Source organism: Saccopteryx bilineata, chromosome 1, assembly GCF_036850765.1.
Source record: "Saccopteryx bilineata isolate mSacBil1 chromosome 1, mSacBil1_pri_phased_curated, whole genome shotgun sequence".
Classification (NCBI taxonomy): domain Eukaryota; kingdom Metazoa; phylum Chordata; class Mammalia; order Chiroptera; family Emballonuridae; genus Saccopteryx; species Saccopteryx bilineata.
This window is the reverse complement of record NC_089490.1, coordinates 43,892,193-43,917,252: the sequence shown is the minus strand read 5'-3', so window position 1 is coordinate 43,917,252 and position 25,060 is coordinate 43,892,193. Positions and strand designations below refer to the sequence as shown.

Sequence of the window (25,060 nt, the reverse complement as noted above, 5' to 3'; positions counted from 1 at the left end):
CAAGAATACCCACTACCAACACTTCTGTGCAACACAGAACTGGAAATCCTAGCCACAGCAAATAGGCAATGAAAAGAAATTAGAGGTACCTAATAGGAAAGAAAGAAGTAAAAATGTCACTATTTGCAGATGACATGATCTTACATATAGAAAACTGTAAAGAATCCACCAAAGAACTGATAGACCTAATTAATAAATTCAGTTAAACTGCAGGATACTAAATTAACATACAAAAATCACCTGCATTTCTACACACAATGAACTACTCAAAAAAGAAATCAAGAAAGCAATCCCATTTATAACAGATTAAAAAACAGTAAAACATTAGAAATAAATCTAACCAAGGAAATGGAAGATATATATACTGAAAACTATAAGATACTAATAAAAGAAATTGAATAAGACACAAATACTGTAAATGGAAAGCTATCCCACGTTTTTGGATTGGAAGAATTAATACTGTTAAAATGTCCATACTACTCCAAGTGATCCATGGATTCAATACAATCTCTAGTAAAATCCCAATGGCATTTTTCGAAGAAATAAAAAAAAAAAGGACACTAAGAATCATGAGACCACAAATGATCCTCAACAGCCAGAACAATCTTAAGAACAAAAAAAAAAAAAAACAAAGCTGGAGGCGTAACACTTCCTTATTTCAAACTCTATTATAAGAGTATAGTAATCAAAATAGTATGGTACTAGAATAAAAACAGGCACACAACCAATGTAATAAAGAGCCCAGAAATAAACCAACACACATATAGTCAACTATTCTTTGACAAAGTGCCAAGAACACATAAGTATTGGGAAAAATGGAAATACTCATGCAAAGGAATGAAACTGGACCCCTACCCTATACCACTCAAAAAAATTAACTCAAAATGGATTAAAGACTCAGATTTAAAACCTGAAACCATAGTTCTTAGAAGAAAACACAGAGTGAAAAGCTCGACACCGATCTTAGCGATGATTATTTAGATTGGACACCAAAAGCAAAGGCAAAACTAAACAAGTAGGACTACATCAAACTAAAAATCTTCTACACAGCAAAGGATAATATCAACAAAATTAAAAGACAGCCTACCTCATGGGAGAAAATATTTGCGAATCATTTATCTGACAAGCGGTTAATGTAACAAATATATAAAGAACTCACACAACTCAACAGCAAAAAAACTCAAACAATGTGATTAAAAAATGAGCAGAGGAACCAACAGAGATGTTTGCAAAGAAGAGATACAAATGGCCAACAGGCACATGAAAAAGATGCTCAGCATTACTGCTCATCAAGATATATAAATCAAAACTACAAAGAGCTATCACCTCACATCTGTAAGAATGGCTATTATCAATAAGTCAATAGCAAGTGTTGTAAGAATGTAGAGAAAGGGAACACTTGTACACTGCTGGTGGGAATGTAGACTGATGCAGCCACAAAGGAAACACCTGGAGGTACCTCAAAAAATTAAAAATAGAACTACTACATGATTCAGCAATCTCACTGCTGGGTACATATTCAAAAGAAAAAGAAATACACACTCCCATGTTCACTGCAGCATTAGTCAGTCACAACAGCCAAGATACGAAAATAACCTGTTTCTGTCAGTGGATAAAGAAAAAAGTATTTGTGATAGAATATTATTCAGCCACAAAAAAGATGAAAATTCTGCCACTTGTGATAATATGGATGAACCTAGAGGGCATTCTGAGTGAAGTCAGACAAAGACAAATACTGCATGGTATAACTTACCTGTGGAAACAAAACAAAAAAGTAGATTTCATTGAAACAGACAGTAGAATGGTAATTGCCAGGGTCTAGGGGGTAGAGAGGGTAAATGGGGAGATGCAGATCGAAGGGTACAAACTTTTTTTACAGAGACAGAGAGAGGGATAGACAGGGACAGACAGGAACGGAGAGAGATGAGAAGCATCAATCATTAGTTTTTTGTTGTGCGTTGCAACACCTTAGTTGTTCATTGATTGCTTTCTCATATGTGCCTTGATCGCAGGCCTTCAGCGCACCGAGTAACCCCTTGCTCGAGCCAGCGACCCTGGGTTGAAGCTGGTGAGCTTTTGCTCAAACCAGATGAGCCCGTGCTCAAGCTGGCGACTTTGGGGTCTCGAACCTGGGTCCTCTGCATCCCAGTTCGACGCTCTATCCACTGCGCCACCGCCTGGTCAGGCCAAACTTTGTTATAAAATAAGTAAGTTCTGAGGATCTAACACACAGTATGGTGACTATAGTAAATAATAGTGTTTTGTTTTGTTTTTTGTATTTTTCTGAAGTGAGAAGCAGAGAGACAGACTCCCCCATGTGCCCAACAGGGATCCACCTGGCAAGCCACTAGTGGGAGATGTTCTGCCAATCTAGGATATTGCTTCATTTCAACTGGAGCCATTCTAGCGCCTGAGGCAGAGGCCATGGAGCCGTCCTCAGGGCCCGGGCCAACTTTGCTCCAATGGAGCCTTGGCTGTGGGAGGGGAAGAGAGAGACAGAGAGGAAGGAGAGGGGAAAGGATGAAGAAACAGATGGGTATTTCTCTTTGTGCTCTAACAGGAAATTGAACCCTGGACATCCACATGCCGGGCTGGCGCTCTACCACTGAGCCAATTAGCCAAGGCCAATAATAGTGTTTTTTTTTGGAAATCTGCTAAGAGTAAATCTTAAGTGTTCTCACCACACATGCCCAAAAAGTTAACTATGCAAAATCATGGATGTGCTAAGTATGTTGATCATGGTAATTATTTTACAATGTATATGTATATAAAATCACAAGGTATACTTTAAGTATATAAAATTATTATATGTCAATTATTCCTCAGTAAAGCTGAAAAAATAAATATAAAGGGAGCCCTGAAAATAATCTTTCTAGTTTTTTCAACTGGAAACTTTAGGAGATAAAGTAGATCAAGACATTTAATTTACTAGATTTTAGGAAATTCAAAAAGAGGGTACCACATCTGTCTTGCAACATTAGTTGTTTTAACCTGTTTCCTACATTGTAGACTTAAAAAAGACCTACTGATAGTAAATATATATATATATTTTAACATGTACATTAAGCCAAGAAGAAAATCTTTCTTCTTCTTAAAAGAATATGTATATTTTTTCATCATGAGTAATAAATAGGACTCCCTGAACATTTTGATAGTCTTCAGGAAGACAAACTCTCCATCACATACAATTCACTAAAATTTAACATTAACCAGCATTTTAGAGTCCACTGCATGCTAAAAAAGGTAATGCTAAACACTTCAAGTTCCGAGAATATCCTTTTAAATTTCAAAACAGAACTGAATTATGCTCAGCATAGCTTTAGTATTAAGTGTGTTTTATTATTTTATGATGGTTTGACAACTGGCAATTTGTATTATGTAACTATCTAAAATGCTTCATTAACTATTTCATTTTTCTAACTGCATAGAATAAAATAGTATATAGTGCAGGGGTCGGGAACCTTTTTGTTTGAGAGCCATGAACACCACATTTTTAAAATGTAATTCCATGAGAGCCATACAACAATCCATGTACGTTATGCATTATCCAACACCAATAAAAATTTGGTGTTGTCCCGGAGGGCAGCTGTGATTGGCTCCAGCCACCCGCAACCATAAACATGAGCGGTAGGAAATGAATGGATTGTAATACATGAGAATGTTTTATATTTTTAACATTATTTTTTTTATTAAAGATTTGTCTGGGCCCTGGCCGGTTGGCTCAGTGGTGGTGCGTCGGCCTGGCATGCAAGGGGTCCCGGGTTCAATTCCCGGCCAGGGCGCACAGGAGAGGCACCCATCTGCTTCTCCGCCCCTCCCTTTCTCCTTCCTCTCTGTCTCTCTCTTCCCATCCCGCAGCCCAGGCTCCATTGGAGCAAAGATGGCCCGGGCGCTGGGGATGGCTCTTTGGCCTCTGCCCCAGGCACTGGAGTGGCTCTGGTAGCGGCAGAGCAATGCTCGGAAGGGGCAGAGCGTTGCCCCCTGGTGGGCGAAGCGTTGCCCCCTGGTGGGCGTGCCGGGTGGATCCCAGTCGGGCGCATGCGGGAGTCTGACTGTCTCTCCCAGTTTCCAGCTTCGGAAAAATACAAGGAAAAAAAAAAAAAAAAAAGATTTGTCTGTGAGCCAGATGCAGCTATCAAAAGAGCCACATCTGGCTCACGAGCCATAGGTTCCCGACCCCTGGTATAGTGTATTAGGAAAGCTGAAAAAATGCCCAGTGATTATGTCAAGGTCACCAATTTTGGCTCAAACATGTTAATGGTGGTGTTTCTCCTCAGAATATGAATAAATAGCAGAGCTGCTATAACCTATCTATTGTATTTCATACATTCTTACATTGCTTTCTGGCTCTTTGCTTTCTAATTAGATTAATTAGAAAAAAATGTGGTTAAATAAATATTCTCAAAATGCATGCTATTAAACTTTATTATAAAATATTTCTGAGAATCATGGAAAATTGTGTAACCACATTCACTTTGTATTTTTTTTTTTTTCAGAGACAGAGAGTCAGAGAGAGGGATAGACAGGGACAGACAGACAGGAACAGAGAGATGAGAAGCTCCAATCATTAGTTTTTCGTTGTGCGTTGCAACACCTTAGTTGCTCATTGATTGCTTTCTCACATGTGCCTTGATCGCGGGCCTTCAGCAGACCGAGTAACCCCTTGCTCGAGCCAGCGACCTTGGGCTCAAGCTGGTGAGCTTTTTGCTCAAACCAGATGAACCGGCACCCAAGCTTGCAACCCTGGGGTCTCGAACCTGGGTCTTCCACATCCCAGTCCGACGCTCTATCCACTGCGCCACCGCCTGGTCAGGTTCACTGTGTATTTTTTAAAATTACATCCCACATGATAAAATTCGTATTACCCCTACTTATGTTTGTTTTTGGGAAATTTCACTTTTTTTTTTTTTTTTACAGAGACAGAGAGTCAGAGAGAGGGATAGACAGGGATAGACAGACAGGAACGAAGAGATGAGAAGCATCAATCATTAGCTTTTTGTTGCGCACTGCAACACCTTAGTTGTTCATTGATTGCTTTCTAATATGTGCTTTGACTGCGGGCCTTCAGCAGACCTAGTAACCCCTTGCTCGAGCCAGCGACCTTGGGTCCAAGCTGGTGAGCTTTGCTCAAACCAGATGAGCCCGCGCTCAAGCTGGCGACCTCGGGGTCTTGAACCTGGATCCTCCGCACCCCAGTCCGACGCTCTATCCACTGCACCGCCATCGCCTGGTCAGGCTCACATACTTTTTTTTCACTTGCTCATAATAAGAAAACTAACAGGGAGACAACTATAAGCAAGCCTGTTTTACTTAGGTCTCAAATTTATTTCTTATAAGACGTATTATAATGATGTTCTTTGGACTCTTGTATTTGTAATTAAAATACAAAAATAATTATGAAAGGTTATCATTGGCCAGTATAATGTTGTTTCAGATTTTTTCTTTAAGTTGAAAATATTCCTTGACTTACCTGTTGCATGAAATAAACTAGCTTCTACTCTGTGGGGAACTCTTGGTGGAATTTTCATAGATGCACGTATCTGGTAAAAACTAATGCAAAAGAGGCCATTTCAGAAACATTTAAAATATACAACATCTCAATTTCTATATATTTATATGTGTTATAATAATAAAATTGGTCTGCTAATCAGTCTCCCATAATATTTACTATTGGTGGAAAACAACATATCAATTTCACAGACCAAATATTAGTATGGGATAAAACCCAAAGGGAAACCAGTATGTTTGAAGATAAATAGGAAAAACAGAAGAAATATATACGGTATTTCTTACTATAAATGAAAGAATGTCATACATAGCAACCAGAGGAGTTAATAAGGCAACTAAGAGTTTCATTGATTTTTTTTCTTTTAAAATAAAGATAAATTATTCTTAAGCATAATTTTGAAAAAAAATAGAGAACTATAAATGGCTTTTAAAAATTGATTTCATACTATAAAAACCCACTCAAAAATATAAACCTACTTAACCCTTTGAGTAGTATGAACGTTCATGTACGTACTCGTGCCTCCTGACCATCCAGAGTATGATCGATTCATTTTAAAAATGTGTAAGGCAACATTAAAAAAAGGCAAATGTATGTTTTTCTAGTTTCCATAAATTAGTTATCAAACAAACATGATTTTAAGTTAATAAAACTGTAACTGGAACTAATTTCATTTTTTGGAAAACAAAAACCAAAACTCACTCCTGGGGGTCAGTGAGCATGAAAAAAACTCACTACTCACAGGGTTAAATGTAACATGTTCTCTCTCTTCCATACCTGCCAACAGTTTGGGCACTGCTTAATCTGTTCTTTATCAAATGTAACAATGGTGTCAAATACTAAAAATATTTAGAAACGCAGGAAAAGAACCATCACGAAACATGCACATGAAGTGTTTCCTCACATTCCATTTCCATTTAATCCTTACAGAACTATCATTCCAATGTTATTCAGTAAGATATTTATTGACATTATTTTTTAAATACAATAAAATTCAGCATAGAAATACTTGAAAGTTTAAGTTCTCATCTCAGTATCTTAAGTAATCATTTGATATATTAGGAAATCAACTAGTAAAGATATTATTTTCTAATATACATAAAATGTAGGTAATTTATACATGTTTATCTATCAGAGTTGACAATTATTTAATATAATAGCCAAACAGAAGCTTTATGTTAACTGGCTTAAATGGCAGAAGTAGTAAGGACTCAATAAGTAGCATAAAAAAAAGACTTCAGAGATAAAAAGAGAAATCAAATTAGAAAAAAGAGTAAATTATATGCTTGAAAGTAAACAAGTCAAGTTATATATCCAATAAACGGTAAGCCTCTAATCATTAGACTTTTCAAAGATCAGTAACATAATATTCCTCAAGTCTTCAGTGCATAGCAAAATCAGACTGTAAAATAACAGAAAATTAATAAAAGCAACAATTATACATGCTACATTTATGATGGTTGACAACAAAAGGGAATGACAATTCACTTAATCTTTATACCCAGTTCCAAAGCTCCAATTATTATTTTTTTTTAAAGAATTTCTTTTTTTTTTTTCATTTTTTTATTTATTCATTTTTAGAGAGGAGAGAGAGAGACCAAGAGAGGAGAGAAAGACAGAGAGAGAGAAGGGGGAGGAGGAGCCGGAAGCATCAACTCCCATATGTGCCTTGACCAGGCAAGCCCAGGGTTTTGAACCAGCGACCTCAGCATTTCCAGGTCGATGCTTTATCCATTGCGCCACCACAGGTCAGGCAAGCTCCAATTATTTATAAACTATCTCCATTAGGATATGTCAAAAAGAAAACCACAGGCCCCAAATCAAGTAACTTATGCTAACACCCATCACAAGGAACCTAGACTTAATACCTCACCTAACTGCAATTTCAGTCTTCTCCAGGAATGTTATCCTAATTGGTCAGTCTAGAATTTTCTGGTCATTACCAATGAGGTCATCTATCAAGCAGGCCCTCTCCATCCTCTGAAGGGAGCTACAGCAATCCGTCCGATAAGACTCCTTTTTAACTTTGCTTGAAATAATCCATTCTTTTCTAATAACTTTCTTCTCGCACCAAGTTTCTACCTCAAAACGTCTTCCATATAGTACAGCTTCTGCGGCTCCTCTCTACTTTCTAGATGGGATGCTGCTCAATTCATAAATCACTCATAAAGCCAACTCTATCTTTAAACGTACTCAACTGAATTTTTATTCTTTAACACATATCTTACTTCAAACCCAACATATCAAAATGAACTAATCTTATTTTTAGAGAGAGGGAGAGAGAGGGGAAAAGGAGAGAGCGAGTGAGAGAGAGAGAAGCGGGGGAGGAATGGGAAGCATCAACTTGTAGTAGTTGCTTCTCATTTGTGCCTTGACAGGGCAAGCCCTGAGTTTTGAATCGGCAACCAGGTCACATTCTATCCACTGCGCCATCATTCCAGGTCACATTCTATCCACTGCGCCATCAAAGGTCAGGCAAAATCAACTAATCTTGAGTCTCACACAAGTCATCCTCTTTCACTTCATTACTTCTCTATTTCTAATTCTAAGTCAATGTGATTTAAAATTTCAGCATTATCTTTTAAATCTCACATTATTACAAATTCTAAATTTGCAAACAGTAGAGCAATAAACTCATGTCTACTGTGTATTTTTAAAGTTAAAAATACGCAGCCAGGTCCTGGCCAGTTGGCTCAGTGGTAGAGCGTCAGCCTGGCGTGCAGGAGTCCTGGGTTCGATTCCTGGCCAGGGCACACAGGAGAAGCAGCCATCTGCTTCTCCACCCCTCCCCCTCTCCTTCCTCTCTCTCTTCCCCTCCCGCAGCTGAGGCTCCATTGGAGCAAGGTTGGCCCGGGCACTGAGGATGGCTCCATTGCCTCTGCCTCAGGTGCTAGAGTGGCTCTGGTTGCAACAGATCAACGCCCCAGATGGGCAGAGCATCGCCCCCTGGTGGGCATGCCAGGTGGATCCCGGTCAGGCGCATGCGGGAGTCTGTCTGACTGCCTCCCCGTTTCCAACTTCAGAAAAATACACACACACAAAAAAGACTTTGCCATATTTGATTCACCAATAATTTCTTCCTTTGCTGAGCAATTTCAAAGTAATCCTAGACATCATGCAAATCCATACCTTAAAAAATCTTTTTTTCTTTTTTTTTAAAAATATTATCATATTACATGCGAGTCAGGGAGGCAGAGAGACAGCCCTCACATGCGCCCCAACTGGGATCCACCCAGCAAGTCTCCTACTGGGCAATGCTCTGCCCATCGGGGGCTGCTGTTCCGTTGCTTGGCAACCAAACCATTTTAGTGCCTGAGGGAGGGCATGGAGCCATCCTTAGAAATCAGGGCCAACTTGCTCAAACCATCTGAGCCATGGTGGATGATGAGAAGAGAGAGAAAGAAAGTAGAGGGGAAAGGGTAGAGAAGCAGACGGGCACTTCTCCTGTGTACCCTGACCAGAAATCGAACCCAGGACTTCCACACACTGGTCCAATGCTTTACCGCTGAGCCAACCAGCCAGGGCCTAAACGTTTTTTCTGTCTCTGCCTCATCCTCCACATGGAATCAGTCATTAAATACTACTATTTATTCTCCAAAATGCCTCATAGAAATTAATAAAAACCAAACCTTAAAGTGTGAAAGATTGACTTTAAAAATGTTTCCAATTTTTTTGCACACCCTTGCAATGTGACTCCCATTAAAAATAGAATATAGTTCCTCATTCTTTAAATTTCAGTTGGCTTTAAGACTTGTTCTGAGTGATACAATGTGGCAAGACAACAGTGTGCTAGTTGGAAGCCTAAGTCTTGAAAGGTCATCCTATATAGTTTCTTCTCTTTGAGTTCAGCCTATAGGGTGTTACAGCGTGTTCTTCGAAGCCAATGGCCAAAAGTGCTCTGTGCCCACAAAAGAGTGATTCACGATGGAAGATGAGTTTATCAGAATCACAGTAGAGGAGAAATGTAAAGTAAGGAAAATTACTGGTCTAGAAACTTTTGCTCCCACATCTTAGTCATCAAAATGAACTCCTGAGGGCCAGTCACATGCTATACTGCAGAAATTATAGAACTATTTAATTAGAGAATAGGGTACTAAATTCTTCTCTTGGGGAAAAAAGATCTCCTCCATGAGAATAGCTGGAATATAAGAGGTCATAAAACACAGCCGAGTCCACGAAAGGTGAGGCCATTCTGCACCAGCTAGCACCACATGGACCAGTTGACTGGATGCATGAGTGAGCCCAAAAAGATTAGTCAAACCAGCCCGGATCAGCTGAGTGGTTCTCAGCTTATCTATACACTTGTGAGCAAAAATAAATGTTTATTGTTGTGATGGCCAAGGCTTTCTTTTTGTTGTTAGCTGCATTATTGTGGAAATATACAACTAATACAGAAATTGGTACCTAACAAAAATTTTAGATGTGTGGCACTGACTCAGGGACCAAAGTAAGAGTTTTAGTAAAAGAGGCCAAAAAAAAAAAAAAAAAAAGGCAGGAGGAAACTATACGAGACTTAAAAAAAATGGTAACCCATGTTATGTACTGATGAAAATTATATAAATATGCTGTCAGAATTGTGGGTGGAGTGTAGAGCGCATTCCTAGCGGCTGTGGCTGATGCAATGCTGTGAGAATACTCCAGCACCTGAGCTCACCCGCTATAAGGAAGTAACTCAGCGCCAACCAGGCAGCTCCCTGACTTTTTGGCCATTGGCTTTGAAGAACACGCTGTAACACCCTATAGGCTGAACCCATGTATATAAGCTAGCTTACTTCCTGAGTAAAGCGGATCTGCGTCACTGAAACTGGTCCCTGGAGTCAAGTCTCTGCATCTCCATTGTCCTCACCCCCGGTGGGCCTTGTCCACAACTGGCACCTCGAATAGGGACCCAGCCAGCATTCAAGGGACGGGTGAGTGACCCTCTGCCATGGGAAACCTTCTCCCCCACTCTCGAACCCTGCAGGCTCGAGCCCTGTACGCCCTATTGCAGAGTAGGCGAGTTAAAGTTAGTGAAAAGGATCTCTGTACTTACTGGGAGATTCTCTCTGGTCTCAATCCCTGGATTGAGGATGCGCCCCTCTGGGACCCGGATACTTGGGCCTGAGCTCTCCGGGCGTGCGTTCAGCAGAAGTTCATGAGGGACAAACCTTCCCTCTCGGCCTCACTCCTGCTGTGCCAGCCATCCCCCGCTGAGACCCTGAGGAGCCCCTACCTCCCTATTCGCAGAAACGAAACCAATGCCCCGGGCCTCACCCGGAGAACTGCTCCTCAGTGCTGTATTCACTCTCAGTTATTAACTTTTAATTCTGGTGGCGTGGCTCCCATGTGCAAGCATTGTGGAGGCCTTCGTAGCGAACCGACCCCATTGCAGTTGGTATATAAGCTAGCTTACTTCCTGAATAAAGCGGATCTGTGTCACCAAACCTGGTCCCTGGAGTCGGGTCTCTGTGTCTCCATCGTCCTCACCCCCAGTGGGCCTTGTACACACAGAATAACTTAGAAGAATTTAGACAAAATACCTAAGAAACTTTTGTATGTGAAGAAGCTAATTTCAGATAGAATACTAAAATGTCAACTGGTTGCTCTTAGCTAAGTATAAGATTTTTCAAGAAAGAGGTAAATCAAAAACAACAGGTCATTTTATAAGCAAAACCTGGAGGGAATATGGAGAAACTAGGACTTGCTGGGATAGAATGTAAAACTGGTTTTTGTCTCTTTTCCCTAAAAATTAAAAAAATAAAACATAATTATGGCCAGAGATCAAATCACAGGTGCGGCTATAAATCTTTTAAGATCTCTAAAGGTATTAAGGCAGTGTCTGAGTACACACTGTTTGACAAAAGGGTTTTTAGGAAGTTTGAGGACACGATCCCACAGAATTCCGATACTCAAATAGCAGTGATTACATCTAGAGAGTAGCCATACCTCAAAAATCAATTGTGGGTATAGGTTTCATGGAATGGATTACATAAAATATACAGAAACCCCATAAAGTTTTAAGTTTTATTGGCTAACGAGTCAGTAGCCTAGATACTCTGTCTGGCCTTGTAACTTGCTCAGCCAACAGAATGCAGTGGAAGTAACCAGTAGGCCAGTTCGAGGGGCCTTGACATGCTCTGCTCTTTCTTGGATTCCTGCCTCTGCCATGAGAACAAGCCTAAGGCTGTCCTGCCGAGGGATGACAGACCATGTAGAGCAGAGCAGGGCACAGTTGTTTTTATATTTTCAACAAGTTAGCAAAGCCAAGCAAAAACAAACAAACAGACAAAACAACAGGAGACTTCTTTCATTCTACTCCTGTTAGTCATAGCTGCACTATTACTATTCTCAGTACAGACCTCCAGGTATATATCCTGAGTTACTTGAGTTACTGCAAGCACCTCTAAACTGTTCCTTATACACAACCACCAATCTAATACTATATCACAATCTTCATCAAATTAGTAAGTGCTTATTGTACTAGCAATAATTTCATCCTTATTTTGAAACCATCAATGGCTATACTAATCCCTAGTGTCAACTCTTGTCCAGCCATCAAAAGCCTTCCAAAAAGATAACTTCTCCTTTCACTATCTTCTGCAATTCTAGAGAATATACAATCTCCTAAATATTCTTTAAAATAACATGTTCATTCCTAATTCCAAGACTTGATTCATATTGCTCTCTCATACTACAAGGGCCTTTCAATTTATCCTTTGCCTATCCAAGGTTTTATCCATACTTTGATCCCATCCTTCCACAAGGCCTTTCCTATCATAATAACCTAGAGATTAGTTTTCTGTTCTGATTCCTACAACACTTCCGTACATATACTTACTGAATATTTATCATTTGATGTTCCTTTGTAGGTGTTTTGTGTATATACACTGCTCACAAAACTAAGGGATTCAGGGAATGTGCAGATACTGTAGTACTTTCAGCTCCTTGTATAGTGCATTTTCACCAATGAAATAAAAGTTGATTTAGCATCTCATTTGCATAATCGAGCTTTCTTTGACTTGTCGTTTGCTTTTTCTGATGTTTAATAAAAAAATCAAATGCTTCTTCTTTTATCACTTCATATCCATCTTGAAATATCCCCTAATTTTTGTGAGCAATATAGTTTATTTTCCCCATGCACTGTATGCTTTTAAAAAGGAGAAACATGATCTTATACAATCTCAATTAAAATTCTCTCAATAACTAGTATAAATTTATAAACACATATTAAATATATCCAGCATTATCATTATATCCATATGGATAATTCTCAAACATATATTTCAAAGTAAATTCCTCTGAGAAAATAATTACTCGAATATACCTCATTGTTTTCCTTATATATACTGGAACAAAAGTGTGTAATTAAAAATAAATGAAAACTGTACATATTATCTGATGCAAAATACATAGTTTGACATTAAAATACATACCCTCTCTGAAATAAATCCACATTGTAGAACTTGTTTAGCTCCACGGAGAATTCTACCATTGCTTGAACTTCAGTCATTTTTAATTTATACTCAGAAGACAAGTCTGGTAATAGCACCTTGGTTAAAGAAGGGGAAAATAAATCATGAGAAGCTCAGCAACAAAAATACTAACTTACAAGAACAATATTTAAACATATTTGAATATCATGTATAGGCAGAAAAGAAAATGAAGCAAATTAATTGAGTGTTCCTAACATATACTAACCCAACTAAATACGTAGCACCAGAATCTATACTTACTAAAATTACTAAAAATGCACTTACTAAATAGTACTACCCTATAATTTAAGATATGTCTTATTAGAATGCTTTTTCTAAGATTTCTTTCCCTTCATGACATACGGTAATAAATAACCAAATTGCTAAAAGAAACTCTTAACTTTATCCTAAATAATATAGTAACTTGTTAAAAAAACTAAGCTACCTGATTATTCTCTTCTAGCTCTACATTGCATATAAAGGCAACTCCAGAGCAATAAGTGAATAAACATTCTTTAACTCCATTTATACTTTTTCTATTAGGTGAAGTTCTTAAATGATTATTCATCTTTAAATTAAAGAGAAAAAATTTTCCTTCATTAGAAAAGCCTAAAGTATTCACCTTCAAAAAGGTTAAAATAAGCCTGGCCTGTGGTGGTGCAGTGGAAAGAACATCAACCTGAAATGCTGAGGGCTCACTCTGGAAACCCTAGTGGCTCAGTGGGTAGAGCTCGGCCTGGTATATGAACGTCCCAGGTTTGGTCCCTGGTTAGGGCACATAGGATAGCAACCATCTGCTCCTCTCTGTTTCCCTCTTTCCCTTCTCTCCCTTTCCCCCTCCCACAGCCAGTGGCTCGATTGGTTTGAGCGTGGCCCTGGGTGCTGCAAATAGCTCAACTGGTCTGAGTGCATCACCCTCAGGTGCTAAAAATAGCTCAGTAGTTGAACATTAGCCATAGACAGGGTTGCTGTGTGGATCCTGGTTGGGGTACATGCAGGAGTCTATCTTCCCTCCTCTCACTTAAAAAAAAAAAAAAAGAAGACCTGAGCTTTCCCAGTCAAGGCACATAGGACAAGCAATGGGTGAAGCTACTATAAGTTGATACTTCTCACTCCCCCCCCCTCTGTAAAATAAATAAAAATTTTAAAAAAGAGTTAAAATAATACAGAGAAGCACAAAAGAAACCATTTACATGTGTCCATCTGTACAATTTCTATATAAGGGGGATCAAAGTACATGTACATTTTATAACATTTCACTTAATTTTTTTTTTTTATTTTATTTATTTTTTTTTTTTTCATTTTTCTGAAGCTGGAAACGGGGAGAGACAGTCAGACAGACTCCCGCATGCGCCCGACCGGGATCCACCCGGCACGCCCACCAGGGGCGATGCTCTGCCCAGCAGGGGGCGATGCTCTGCCCATCCTGGGCGTCGCCATGTTGCGACCAGAGCCACTCTAGCGCCTGAGGTAGAGGCCACAGAGCCATCCCCAGCGCCCAGGCCATCTTTGCTCCAATGGAGCCTTGGCTGTGGGAGGGGAAGAGAGAGACAGAGAGGAAAGCGCGGCGGAGGGGTGGAGAAGCAAATGGGCGCTTCTCCTGTGTGCCCTGGCTGGGAATCGAACCCGGGTCCTCCGCACGCTAGGCCGACTCACTTAATTTTTTGAGAACATGTCAACAAATGTAGTTTTATAACATTATTTTAATTAACTATTACATTGTGAATGTTATAATTTATATGTTATTATTAATTTATTCATTTTAAAGAGGAGAAAGAGAGCGAGAGAGAGAAGGGAGGAGGAGCAGGAAGCATCAACTCCCATATGTGCCCTGACCAGGCAAGCCCAGGTCACTGAACCAGTAACCTCAGTGTTCCAGGTTGATGCTCTATCCACTGTGCCACCACAGGTCAGGCAAATGTTATTATAATTCAAAAAATCTGCTATTGTTGGGTATTTCAGTGGTTTCCATCTTTCTACTCTTTCAAAAAAGCACTGCAACAATTATCTTTATCAATAATACATGTTTTAAAAAGGAATTCAGTTGTAAGTGTGAAAAATACCTAGAAAATAAAAAAATAAAAAAAAATAAGAAAAAGGAATTCAGGGCCCTGGTCGGCTAGCTCTGTTGGTTAGGGCATCACCCCAAAACACCAAAGTTGAGGGTTAATCCCTGACAGGGTACATATGGAAAGTGACTAGTGAACACACAACTAAGCGAAACAAGAAATGAATGCTTCTCCTCCCCTCTCTTTTTCTCTAAAATCAACCAATCAATTAATCAATCAATTTAAGAAAGCAATTCAGAGTAGAAATATTGCAAGAAAATTTTCCAGATTCTTTGTGTTTCTTTATGTCTTGAAAGTAGGGACACCGACTGCCTTTGTTCCAAACTATTTTCCAAGGAAGTGTTTAGCAAACAGTCTGAGGAAATCAGAGATGATAACTCATACTTGAACAAAGAGCAGATATGTTTACTGTCCAAAGTAATAGAGATAAGTCTCCCCCGAGGCATAAATCAGACAGGCTTATTTTTCATATGAAAGATTTGGATACCCTTAGCTCAGGGTTCCTCTCCTATAACACAACCTACTCTTATGCAGGTATAGCCTGGTACTCTAGCTACTGCTTTGAATATAAACTATCCTCCTCCTTCATACAGGAGTCTCATGACTTCTGACCACATGCACAGTACTTGCAGCAGGCTAACTTGTTAGCTTACAAGTAAGATAAAATCTTAAACCCTTCAGTTTTTGAAATAGTTCTTCATAGAAATTTCACAAATAATGTGATCTGTTATGAATTAAATGCAAAAGAAACACCATATTCTTACCTCTGCTGATCAAAACTTCATTTTAACATTATTAAATAACAAATTTTGCACTTCCAGTTACTGATTCCTGTTAAAAATATATTGCTCCCCCTATGAGAAAGAAAAAAATAACTCAAACCAACTGTTAAACATAAAAAAAGTCCACTTTAAGGAAACCTATGCTTTGTTAGTTACTTAAGTTTCTCAATATATCTAAAAATCTATATCCCCTGTAAGGCTTAGAAATAAGTTTTGGAGATTTTGTTTTCACTCAGCTTCAATGACATCAACATTATTCATTATATATTTCTTAGGGATCCACTTGTGCATACTTTAAATAATAATAAATAAATAGACTACTTTCTTAGTGATTTAGAAGCAATCTTGATGAATATGCAAAACATTATAAACCTACTAATTTTTAAAAGGTAGAACTCACAATTTTTAAATAATTCCCTGAGTAGAGCAAATGATTTCTGAAATGGTTCCTGAATAAATTGTGTGTGTGCACATGCGCACATACATACTATGCACTACTTCAACTATTTTGACAAAAAAGGTTGCCTGGATATGCTATGGATAGTTTTTTCCACACACTAAATATTTATTGCTTAAGTTTAAAAAATCTTTTGCCCTTGGTATAATTATTTTAGGTACTAAAAATGCTAGTATAAAGACCGTGTTCACTTTTTCTCACAGGTTTTTTTCTTCTTTCCATTATAAAGATGTACACTTTACCACCTTCCCTGTTATTTTAACCTTAATAATCACATCAAAAAGAGTAAGTTATGTACAGCTATAAACTAAGAACAGTCAGCCAGTGACATGTGGATTAGTCTTGCATTTCTAACCCTGCTATCTATTGTAATTCTAGTCATCTAAATTGGTCAAGTCTGCACTGGTTGGTTGAGTCTAAATATCTGGCTATAGTTGATTTCTTGATTCAGTTTCCTTTTTGATTGGCTGAGGCCCTGACACTATGCCTTAATTTTGTAAACTCCCTCTTGTAGGGGTTAAACATGCTAAGTCACCGGATTATATCCTGCTCTAAAATGGCCAAGCCACCTGTTACTTGCCTGACTCTGAAGATCACCGCCACTCAAACGGCTTTAAACCTTTTATTTGCTTTCACAATTATTCACATGTACAACACATTTTGATCAGTGACATTTCATTTTAAAAAGTGATTCACGGTGGAAGATGAGTTTATCAGAATCATAGTAGAGGAGAAATGTAAAGTAAGGAAAACTACTGGTCTAGAAACTTTTGCTCCCACACCTTAGTCATCAAAATGAACTCCTGAGGGCCAGTCACATGCTATACTGCAGAAATTATAGAACTATTTAATTAGAGAATAGGGTACTAAATTCTTCTCTTGGGGAAAAGAGGAGATCTTCAAAAGAAAGACAATGGGAAAGAGCTGTATGTTCCCTCTTGATACCAAACAGTATACAAATCAAACAGAAACAAAATATAGAAACTCAGAACTTTTAGGAGCACCTAATCTTACAAGACCAGCAATTTTACTATGTTATTTCATTTAATTCTTATAAAAATCTGAAAGAGCTATTATTATTCCATTTTATAGCTGAGCAAACTAAAGATCAAAATGTTTATATAATTTATCCAAGGTCACAGGAAATAATGAAAAAGGACAAAAACTTCAAATATGTAAAATTTAATGACTTATAATCAAACTTGTATACTTCTAAAGCCTATACCTAATTGTTATAGGAAATAGATTCGATGATCATCAAGCTAAAAGATGAATATGCCCATAATAAAGAAACTCTAATCAGAATGCAACAATGAAATAAAATTGCAACTGATAAATTATTATAGTAAATATACTATGTAATTAACAGTTCTCCCTAATTATGAAATCTTCAAATGTCTCTCATCCCGCAACCAAAAATACCATATCTGAAGTATTAAGAGCATTGTTCTCAGATTCCATAAATATTTCTAAGGTAAACAGGGCAGGCCTTGGTGGAATATGGGAAACATTCTGTGCCTGGCAACTGAGGTTGGGAACACTTCAACCTGAGACAGAGAACACTGGGATTGGAGGTGGGAACCACATTCAAAGAATGATTCCACTATCTTGCAGAATATACAGGGGATGGCGTGAATGGTGGACTAAGAGCCCATAGAGAAATTCTGAGGGATCAGAAGGAAATCACAGAAATCAGAAGGACAAATCTCCAATCTGGCACCACAGAACTGAAGGTCTGATTCTGGTTTCTGAAGTCAACTGTCCTAAGAAACAGTTGAACACAAAAGCCTTCTGTTGGGCAAATAAGTTGTAAAATTTCTGTTACTTGGTTTTGCTCACTTTGATTATTAAAAATAGCGCTGCCCACATGAAAAAAAAAAGAAAAAGAGCATTGTTCTCTAACTTGTTTGAAACTTGTGTTTAAACAGTTGTTCAATAAAAGAGAAACATATTATTACTAATCTTAGAAATGACATTTACATTAAGAGGTAAGCACTCTCAAAACAGTGTTATTTTGGATAACTGTTAACATAATAGAAAATTCACAGAAAAAAATCTTTTAAACATGATGTAGAAAAAAATGTTAGAAAATTTTGAGAGCATTTCTGTTGGTTGACTCAGTACATGAGAACAAAGAAACAGAAAGAATGTTTATTGCTCATTATGGGGCACTTAATGAAAGCTACCTCTGACATTATATGGAAAACAGGATTTAATTTATCAAAAGCAGTTCATCTAAATTTTTCAGGGACATATATATGCCATAAAACAAACCTGCCATCAACATAATACAGAATGCCTTTGAATAGATCATATTATAGAACTTAAAAAAACCAGGATAGCTCAAAGTACCAAAAACCAGTCACCCCCCCTTTTTTAACATTAGAGGGGAGTTAGTGAGTCAGACTCTTGCATGCACCCAGACCAGGATCCACCTGGCAACCCCTATCTGGAGCCGATGCTCGAATCAGCCAAGCTATTTCTAGTGCCTGAGGCTGATGCATTGGACAACCAAGTGATCTTCAGTGCTTGGGGCAATGCTTGAACCAATTGAGTCACTGGCTGAGGGAGGGGAAGAGACAGAGAAGGGAGAGGAGGAGAGAAACAGACGGTTGCTTTTCTTATGTGCCTTGACTGGGAAATAAACACAGGCATCTATAGGCCAGGTCAACACTATCTACGGAGCCAACCAGCCAGGGCCTGGTTACTCCTTTTAACATGAAGAAAAATTCAGAAAGGACCATAGAGTATCATCTACTACCTAGTTCAGGAATCTGCCCAGCATTTCTTAAAATATTTTGTCTTATTAGTTATCTTTCTAAACAGAGAAAAAAGCTCAGAATGAAATAAAAGGAATTACAACCCCCTCTCTGAAAAACATTCTAAGAAACAATGTTTCTTAACTACCGATGTTTTCTTGCTTTCCTTCCTCTACAACTAACTTAGGTATCAGACTGACCTAGATTCTAATTCAGACTCTCGAAGCCTATTTTCTAAAAAAAAAAAAAGGTAATTGATAGGTCAAAAGGTAAAGCTTAAAAAGATTATTATACACACACACACAAATCCACATACAAATATATATACGAAGCACTAAGCATGGACTTGGTGCTAAATAAATTGCTGACATGTTTTATTTTATCTCAATTTTTAAATATGATTTCAAGGAAATGTCTACTCAAAATAATGCATAGCAACTAAACAGGCTACTATTATAAGTTTCAATTGTATGGCTTAAAAATACTTTCTCTTTTTTGAAGAGAAGATCTTGGACTTTATTCATTTTTAGAGAGAGAGGAGAGAAAGAGAGAGAGAGGGAAGGGGAAGCATCAACTCCCATATGTGCCTTGACCATGCAAGCCTGGGGTTTTGAACCATCGACCTCAGCATTCCAGGTCAAGACTTTATCCACTGCACCACCACAGGTCAGGTGACAATATTTTCATTTATAGGCCACAGGACTTCAAAGGGAGAGGAGCTGGTCTCCAATTAAGGTCTTGTGGAAAACCACAAAAAAACAAAACAAAACAGAGTGAACATTTCAACTCTCTAATTCAATTTTTCTGATTTCATTCCTTATCAACAGTTCTCTAGCTGCCCGTGCCCGAAGGACTATTTCAGAACTCCTTTATCAAATTGGGGCCCTTGGCAAGCATTATATAATTACCATACTTTGACATAAAATAGTTATTAGATTACAGGAGAGGACTGGTGACAGCTTAGTTTAATCTTATGGAAAGTAATGAATTTTCAGTCTTAAAGTAGATATGAGGAAGAATGAAAGTGGTTTAAAATCTGGATTTTTCAATTCCAGAAGATAGAAGTTAAGGGGAAGGGCTTCCAATATCTTAAATTGTGATTGCCAATAAGCCCTCACTTTGCTGCTTAGATATTTACAGTTAGCAGTAGGCATTTCCAATTGAAGCCAATAACTTACTGACAGCTGGAACATCAAAGAGCAGGTGTCAGATATACCAAAGCTCTAAAAACAATCATGAATGAAGCAGCTGCACCTTATAGTTCAGAATATATTAAGAAGTGTAGCAAAAGGACATCTCATAATTTTTTTTTTTTTTTGTATTTTTCTTAAGTTAGAAGCTGGGAGAGTCAGACAGACTCCCGCATATGCCCGACCGGGATCCACCCGGCATGCCCACCAGAAGGCGATGCTTGGCCCCTCTGGGGTGTTGCTCCGTTGCTGCTGGAGCCATTCTAGCACCTAAGGCAGAGGCCATGGAGCCATCCTCAGTGCCCGGGCCAACTTTGCTCCAATGAAGCCTTGGCTGCAGAAGGAGAAGAGAGAGACAGAGAGAAAGGAGAGGGGGAAGGGTGGAGAAGCCGATGGGCACTTCTCCTATGTGCCCTGACCAGGAATCAAACCTGGGACTTCCACACGCCGGGCCGATGCTCTACCACTGAGCCAACCAGCCAGGACGACATCTCATAAAATTTAATAGAACATGTTACTATCAATAACAGACATCTATATAATAACATAATTTAGAAATACTTTCTATATTATAGATGGTTGAAGAGATCGAATCTCATAAAAGGAAATATCCTATAATTTTCTCAGAATGCTCTCTTGGTTGAGAGATAGATCATAATAATTATTTTATCAAAACAAGAACCACAAGGGATTATTCAAGTAGTAGACATCTCTTAATGGTATACACCTGACATCTTTATATTCCCATTAAGAGAAAAGAGGCTAACTTTCTTTAAATTTAGCACATCATTGGTAACCAAGAATGTACATGTTAAAAACTAGAAATCTTTAAAAATAAAATGGTATACCCACTGGGAGTTGTTTTACTCCATTCCTTCTGCTTGTGCTTCATAACTTTTCTGAAAAACCATGAGGCCCATTAAGAATGCTTTCTTCACACCACTCTGTTTCTTATTCTTACTCATTTCTACCTTCTTCCTGACAAACAATTCAAGGAAATAAACAAAAACAAAACACTGCTCTCTTCAGACCTATATGCTCCCATCTCCATCCATTTCTTTACTCACATATATATCACAAAACTCACTTTTTTTAAAGTTTTTCCTCAACACCTACAGTCAAAACAAAGAAAATCCTTGTCCTTTCTATCTCCCCATTCTCAAAGTTCTGTATTTACAGTAAACAAAGCTAAAATATCAAGAGAAACTTTGTAGATTACCAAAGATGTATGTATTACTGACATTTCAGTGTCAAATCCTGATGATGAACAAAGGGCATAGCTGAATGCTGTAGCATCTATTTCATTCACTATGACCATTAATCGAAGCTAGTCCACAGTTCACAGCATTCTGTTAGGTTTTTCACAGAAATCTGAAATTATTAAAAAAAAAAGTCCTGATGATTTGGAATTTAAGAAATCAATTACACTTTTACTACATAGTCTAAGAGATAAAAATTTAAGTACTTATATAGAATTTTTTTTTTTGTCTGTGGCCCTAAACATGTTTAAATGATTAAGGTTTATTCTGCTACTGAAAGAGTACTGGCTGGCCACTTTTTTGTCCACATATTACAGGTAGAGACACCAAAACATGGAGGTTTAAGCGGCCTTTACAAACTAGTGTTGAGTCATCAGAAGAGCATAGATCTTCTGATTCCTAGTCCTATACCTGCTTATCAACCATTAATCCTTATTTTAACTTCTAAGAGCACAGAATCAACTCACTAAATACCAGTGGTGGGATTCATCCGGTTCGCATCTGTTTGGCAGAACCGATACTAATTTTTGTTGAGTTTGGTGAACCCGTTGTCAAAATGGCACTTGTAATCAGGGTTCTCTTTAAGGTGGGCGCCTGCGCAGCTGCCCAATGTGGAAATCACAAATTTACATTTCTTACTCTTTTCTAACGTTCATAGTCTAAGTGTCCGTAGTAATGTTCATTCCGTCCACAGGCAAAACAAATTGCAAGTGAGGACGCCAATGAAGAGGCAATATGGAAATATATTAAATAAGTTTTATTGTTTTTTTGTTAGGTATTATTTAATATATTTTCATTAATATTTTAAAACTCATAACAATTTAGTTCTGTGTACCTCTTTTATTGCTCTTATTTAAGTTTTAAATGCATGAAATAATAAACCACCTTTCGGTCATTAAGTTATTAGGACAGAGAATCAGTTAATTATTTGAATCACACCACTGCTAAAAACTAGCAACAAGAACTCGTAAGCATGTAGTTTTCTAATGAACAGCCACCTAAAAATAAAAAGACTTGCATTTGAAAGGCAAAGAATAGCTTCCTTCACGAGCACAGTTCTCTCTACTTGCATTGAAAAAAATTATTAAAAAATCTTAAAAGCCGAGGAGTCCATCATCTTGTACCACACACACAACTGCTGGCTCTTCCAGAAGAGGTGTGGCTTAATAACATCAGTTCCTAAACTGTATCTCACTCTACCTTTACCTCTACTATCACTTCGAATAAGGAACTTCATTTTTTTTCTTTTTGCCTTGGTGTTGCACTTTGTACAACAAAAATCAAAAAATTTAATTCCTACCTGACATAGATAACATAAGGAAGAATTTACTGTTTGTGGACTGCTTTTATATTCCAGAAAGAAATACATTAATTCAGTTCATCTTCAACTCTACAAATAAAGGCAAACTTAACTGATAACAACTGCTTCAGCAGATGCCTTCAAAATAAAATACTATATAATGATTTATACAGAGACAAGTTTTATGCAAGCCAAACCATGTTCTCAAGGAAATAGGGAAAATTTTCCAAAGCTGTTAAGAAATTTCTTTTGCTCTATTATTGCTCCTTCAGGTAAGCACACTAATTCTATTCTTAAGTTAGTAGAAACTGTTCCTATTTACTGAAGGGAACAGAGACGATCAGGAAAATGATGTAATCAATTGCAACAGTAAATGTATAAACATTAATACCTAATTTTATAAAATAAACTTCGTTAAATTTCATTCTAATTCTTGGACAACTGTATTTCCTGGAGGACAAAATTTCCAAATTTTAACCTTATGTCTGTAGCTCAGCTTTCAACAAATCTTAATACTTTATATTTTCATCAAGTCTGTGCTTACGTAGTTTCACCTGGCATGACAGGTAAACGTAATCCTTAAAAATTAAAGCTTCAATCAGTAAATGTAACAGGTTACTGCTACTGTCACTCTTCTCCTGATATTTCTACTCAGTGAAGAAAGAAAATGAAGAGGTTTTATTAAACTGAAAGCTGACCTAAAATTGAGTGGATACCTAGCTTAGGTAGAAAGCGAATGAGACTAGAACTGCTTAGAGATTTAATAAAAAGTTAAGCAAACGGACTGAAATTAAGAGGCTCGACCTATGCAAATAGAAAAGAACAGTTTAGAGGACGGAAAAAATCAAGACTAAAGAGTAGAAATGGGATCAGGATGGAAACAGAGGGAAGGACAGAGGCCACTAGACGGTAAGCGATGAAGTTGGGTACCAAACGTGAGCTACGGTTTAAGGGAGTGAGGGCCTCCGAGGATGGTGGGGCACACAATCAACTCAAACGATGCTGGAGCCAAACGCACAATCAGAAACTAACAAAAGACAACGAAGTACCGAATGGAGGTGTATGAGAATACAAGACAGCCAAGGAAGAAGTAACAGAGGCAACAGCGTGAGAAACCGAGTCGGGGAGGGTACCCGCCGTCGAGTAAGAGGAGCCAGACTAGGGCGCACAGCGAGACGACATCGAGGGGAGCAGGACACACCGCCTTCCCTCACCCCGAGGGGCCGACCCCGGGCGAAACGGCACGTGGGAGGCGGGATGAAAGAGCAGAAGGAGCGAGGCGGGAGGGTGGAGGCAGGACGGAGGAGCGAGGAGCGAGCCGAGGGCGCAGGGCGGGCGCCGTCGGGGACGCAGCAGAAGTGAGGGTCCGGGAGAGCCGGCGCGGGACGCGCCTCCGCCCTGCGCTGCGGGGAGAACGCGGCGGGCGGCGCACCGCGGCCCCGCGCCGCCCGGAGCGCACTCGGCACCGCCGTCCCCCCCGACCTTCAGCGGGCCTGGGGCCGGGCTCCGACCCGGAGCAGCCGGGGTGAGGGGCCGGAGCGGGCGAGGGGCACGCGAGGGGGAGGCCGCTTCCTGCCGGGCCCGTGGGAAAGAGGCACGGAGGGAGGGGGGTCGTGGGTGTCGGAGCCCCGGGAGACGGGGAAGACAGTGAGGGGCTCACCTCTCGCGCGGCTCGGCCACCTCCACCGCCTGTCGGACGGAGGAGCTCGTTGTCCCACTGGAAGAAGGCGGCCCTACCCGGCTAAGCACCATCCCGCCTCGGGCCCCCTCACATCGCCATCGCAGCAACCGCAACCACCGCAATAGAGGAGCCGGCTCGTCACCGCCGCTCGGCTACTGGCCCAGCGAGGCCCGCGAGCATGCGCACTCGTCCCGGTCCCGAGGGAGCCCGGGCCAGTCGGCGCTACCTGCGATCAACAGGTCCCCGGCCCCGCGGCCCCGCCCCCGCCTCCTCTCGCCTTACCCTCCTGCCTGTTCCCTCCCTTCGCCAAGCCTAGGCCCCGCCCCTTCCAAGCCTCGCGCCCCGCCCCTCCTCCTCCTTTTAAGCCCCAGCCGCGGGTCTAGCTCCACAGCCAACCGAGATTTCGAGAGGTTTGTCGCCCTATGCGGCTCCCGCTCCCAAGTTCCCGCGAGAATCGGAGGTTTGCGTCAATAAAAAGCGCGAGTCCCAGCGGACTGGCCAGGTGCGGGTTAAGGAAACAAGTGTCTAGGCAAAATCGTCTACACTGAAGAATAGGCAGAAAGAGGGAGTACTGGCACTTCATCTATGTTTCTCATGTTCTTTAAT

At 39.5% G+C, this 25,060-nt stretch overlaps 1 protein-coding gene across 9 annotated transcripts in view; it reads right to left on the bottom strand.

The window, feature by feature from the left end:
- The window catches only part of FAM135A (family with sequence similarity 135 member A), a 110,282-nt gene extending 85,580 nt beyond the window's left edge, over positions 1-24,702 (bottom strand). For 7 of the 9 annotated variants that reach the window (XM_066253213.1, XM_066253247.1, XM_066253228.1 and 4 more), the window contains exons 1-4: positions 24,434-24,702; positions 15,791-15,880; positions 12,919-13,034; positions 5,471-5,550 (exon numbers count right to left, since the gene is read on the bottom strand). In XM_066253213.1, coding sequence (XP_066109310.1) covers positions 5,471-5,550; positions 12,919-12,995 — 157 coding nt within the window. In that variant the 5' untranslated portion in view covers positions 12,996-13,034; positions 15,791-15,880; positions 24,434-24,702. Of the gene's footprint in view, positions 1-5,470; positions 5,551-12,918; positions 13,035-15,790; positions 15,881-21,455; positions 21,586-24,433 lie in introns of all 9 variants that reach the window. The other 2 variants (XM_066253221.1, XM_066253225.1) reach the window with 2 other exon arrangements.
- Between the last annotated feature and the right edge of the window lie 358 nt (positions 24,703-25,060).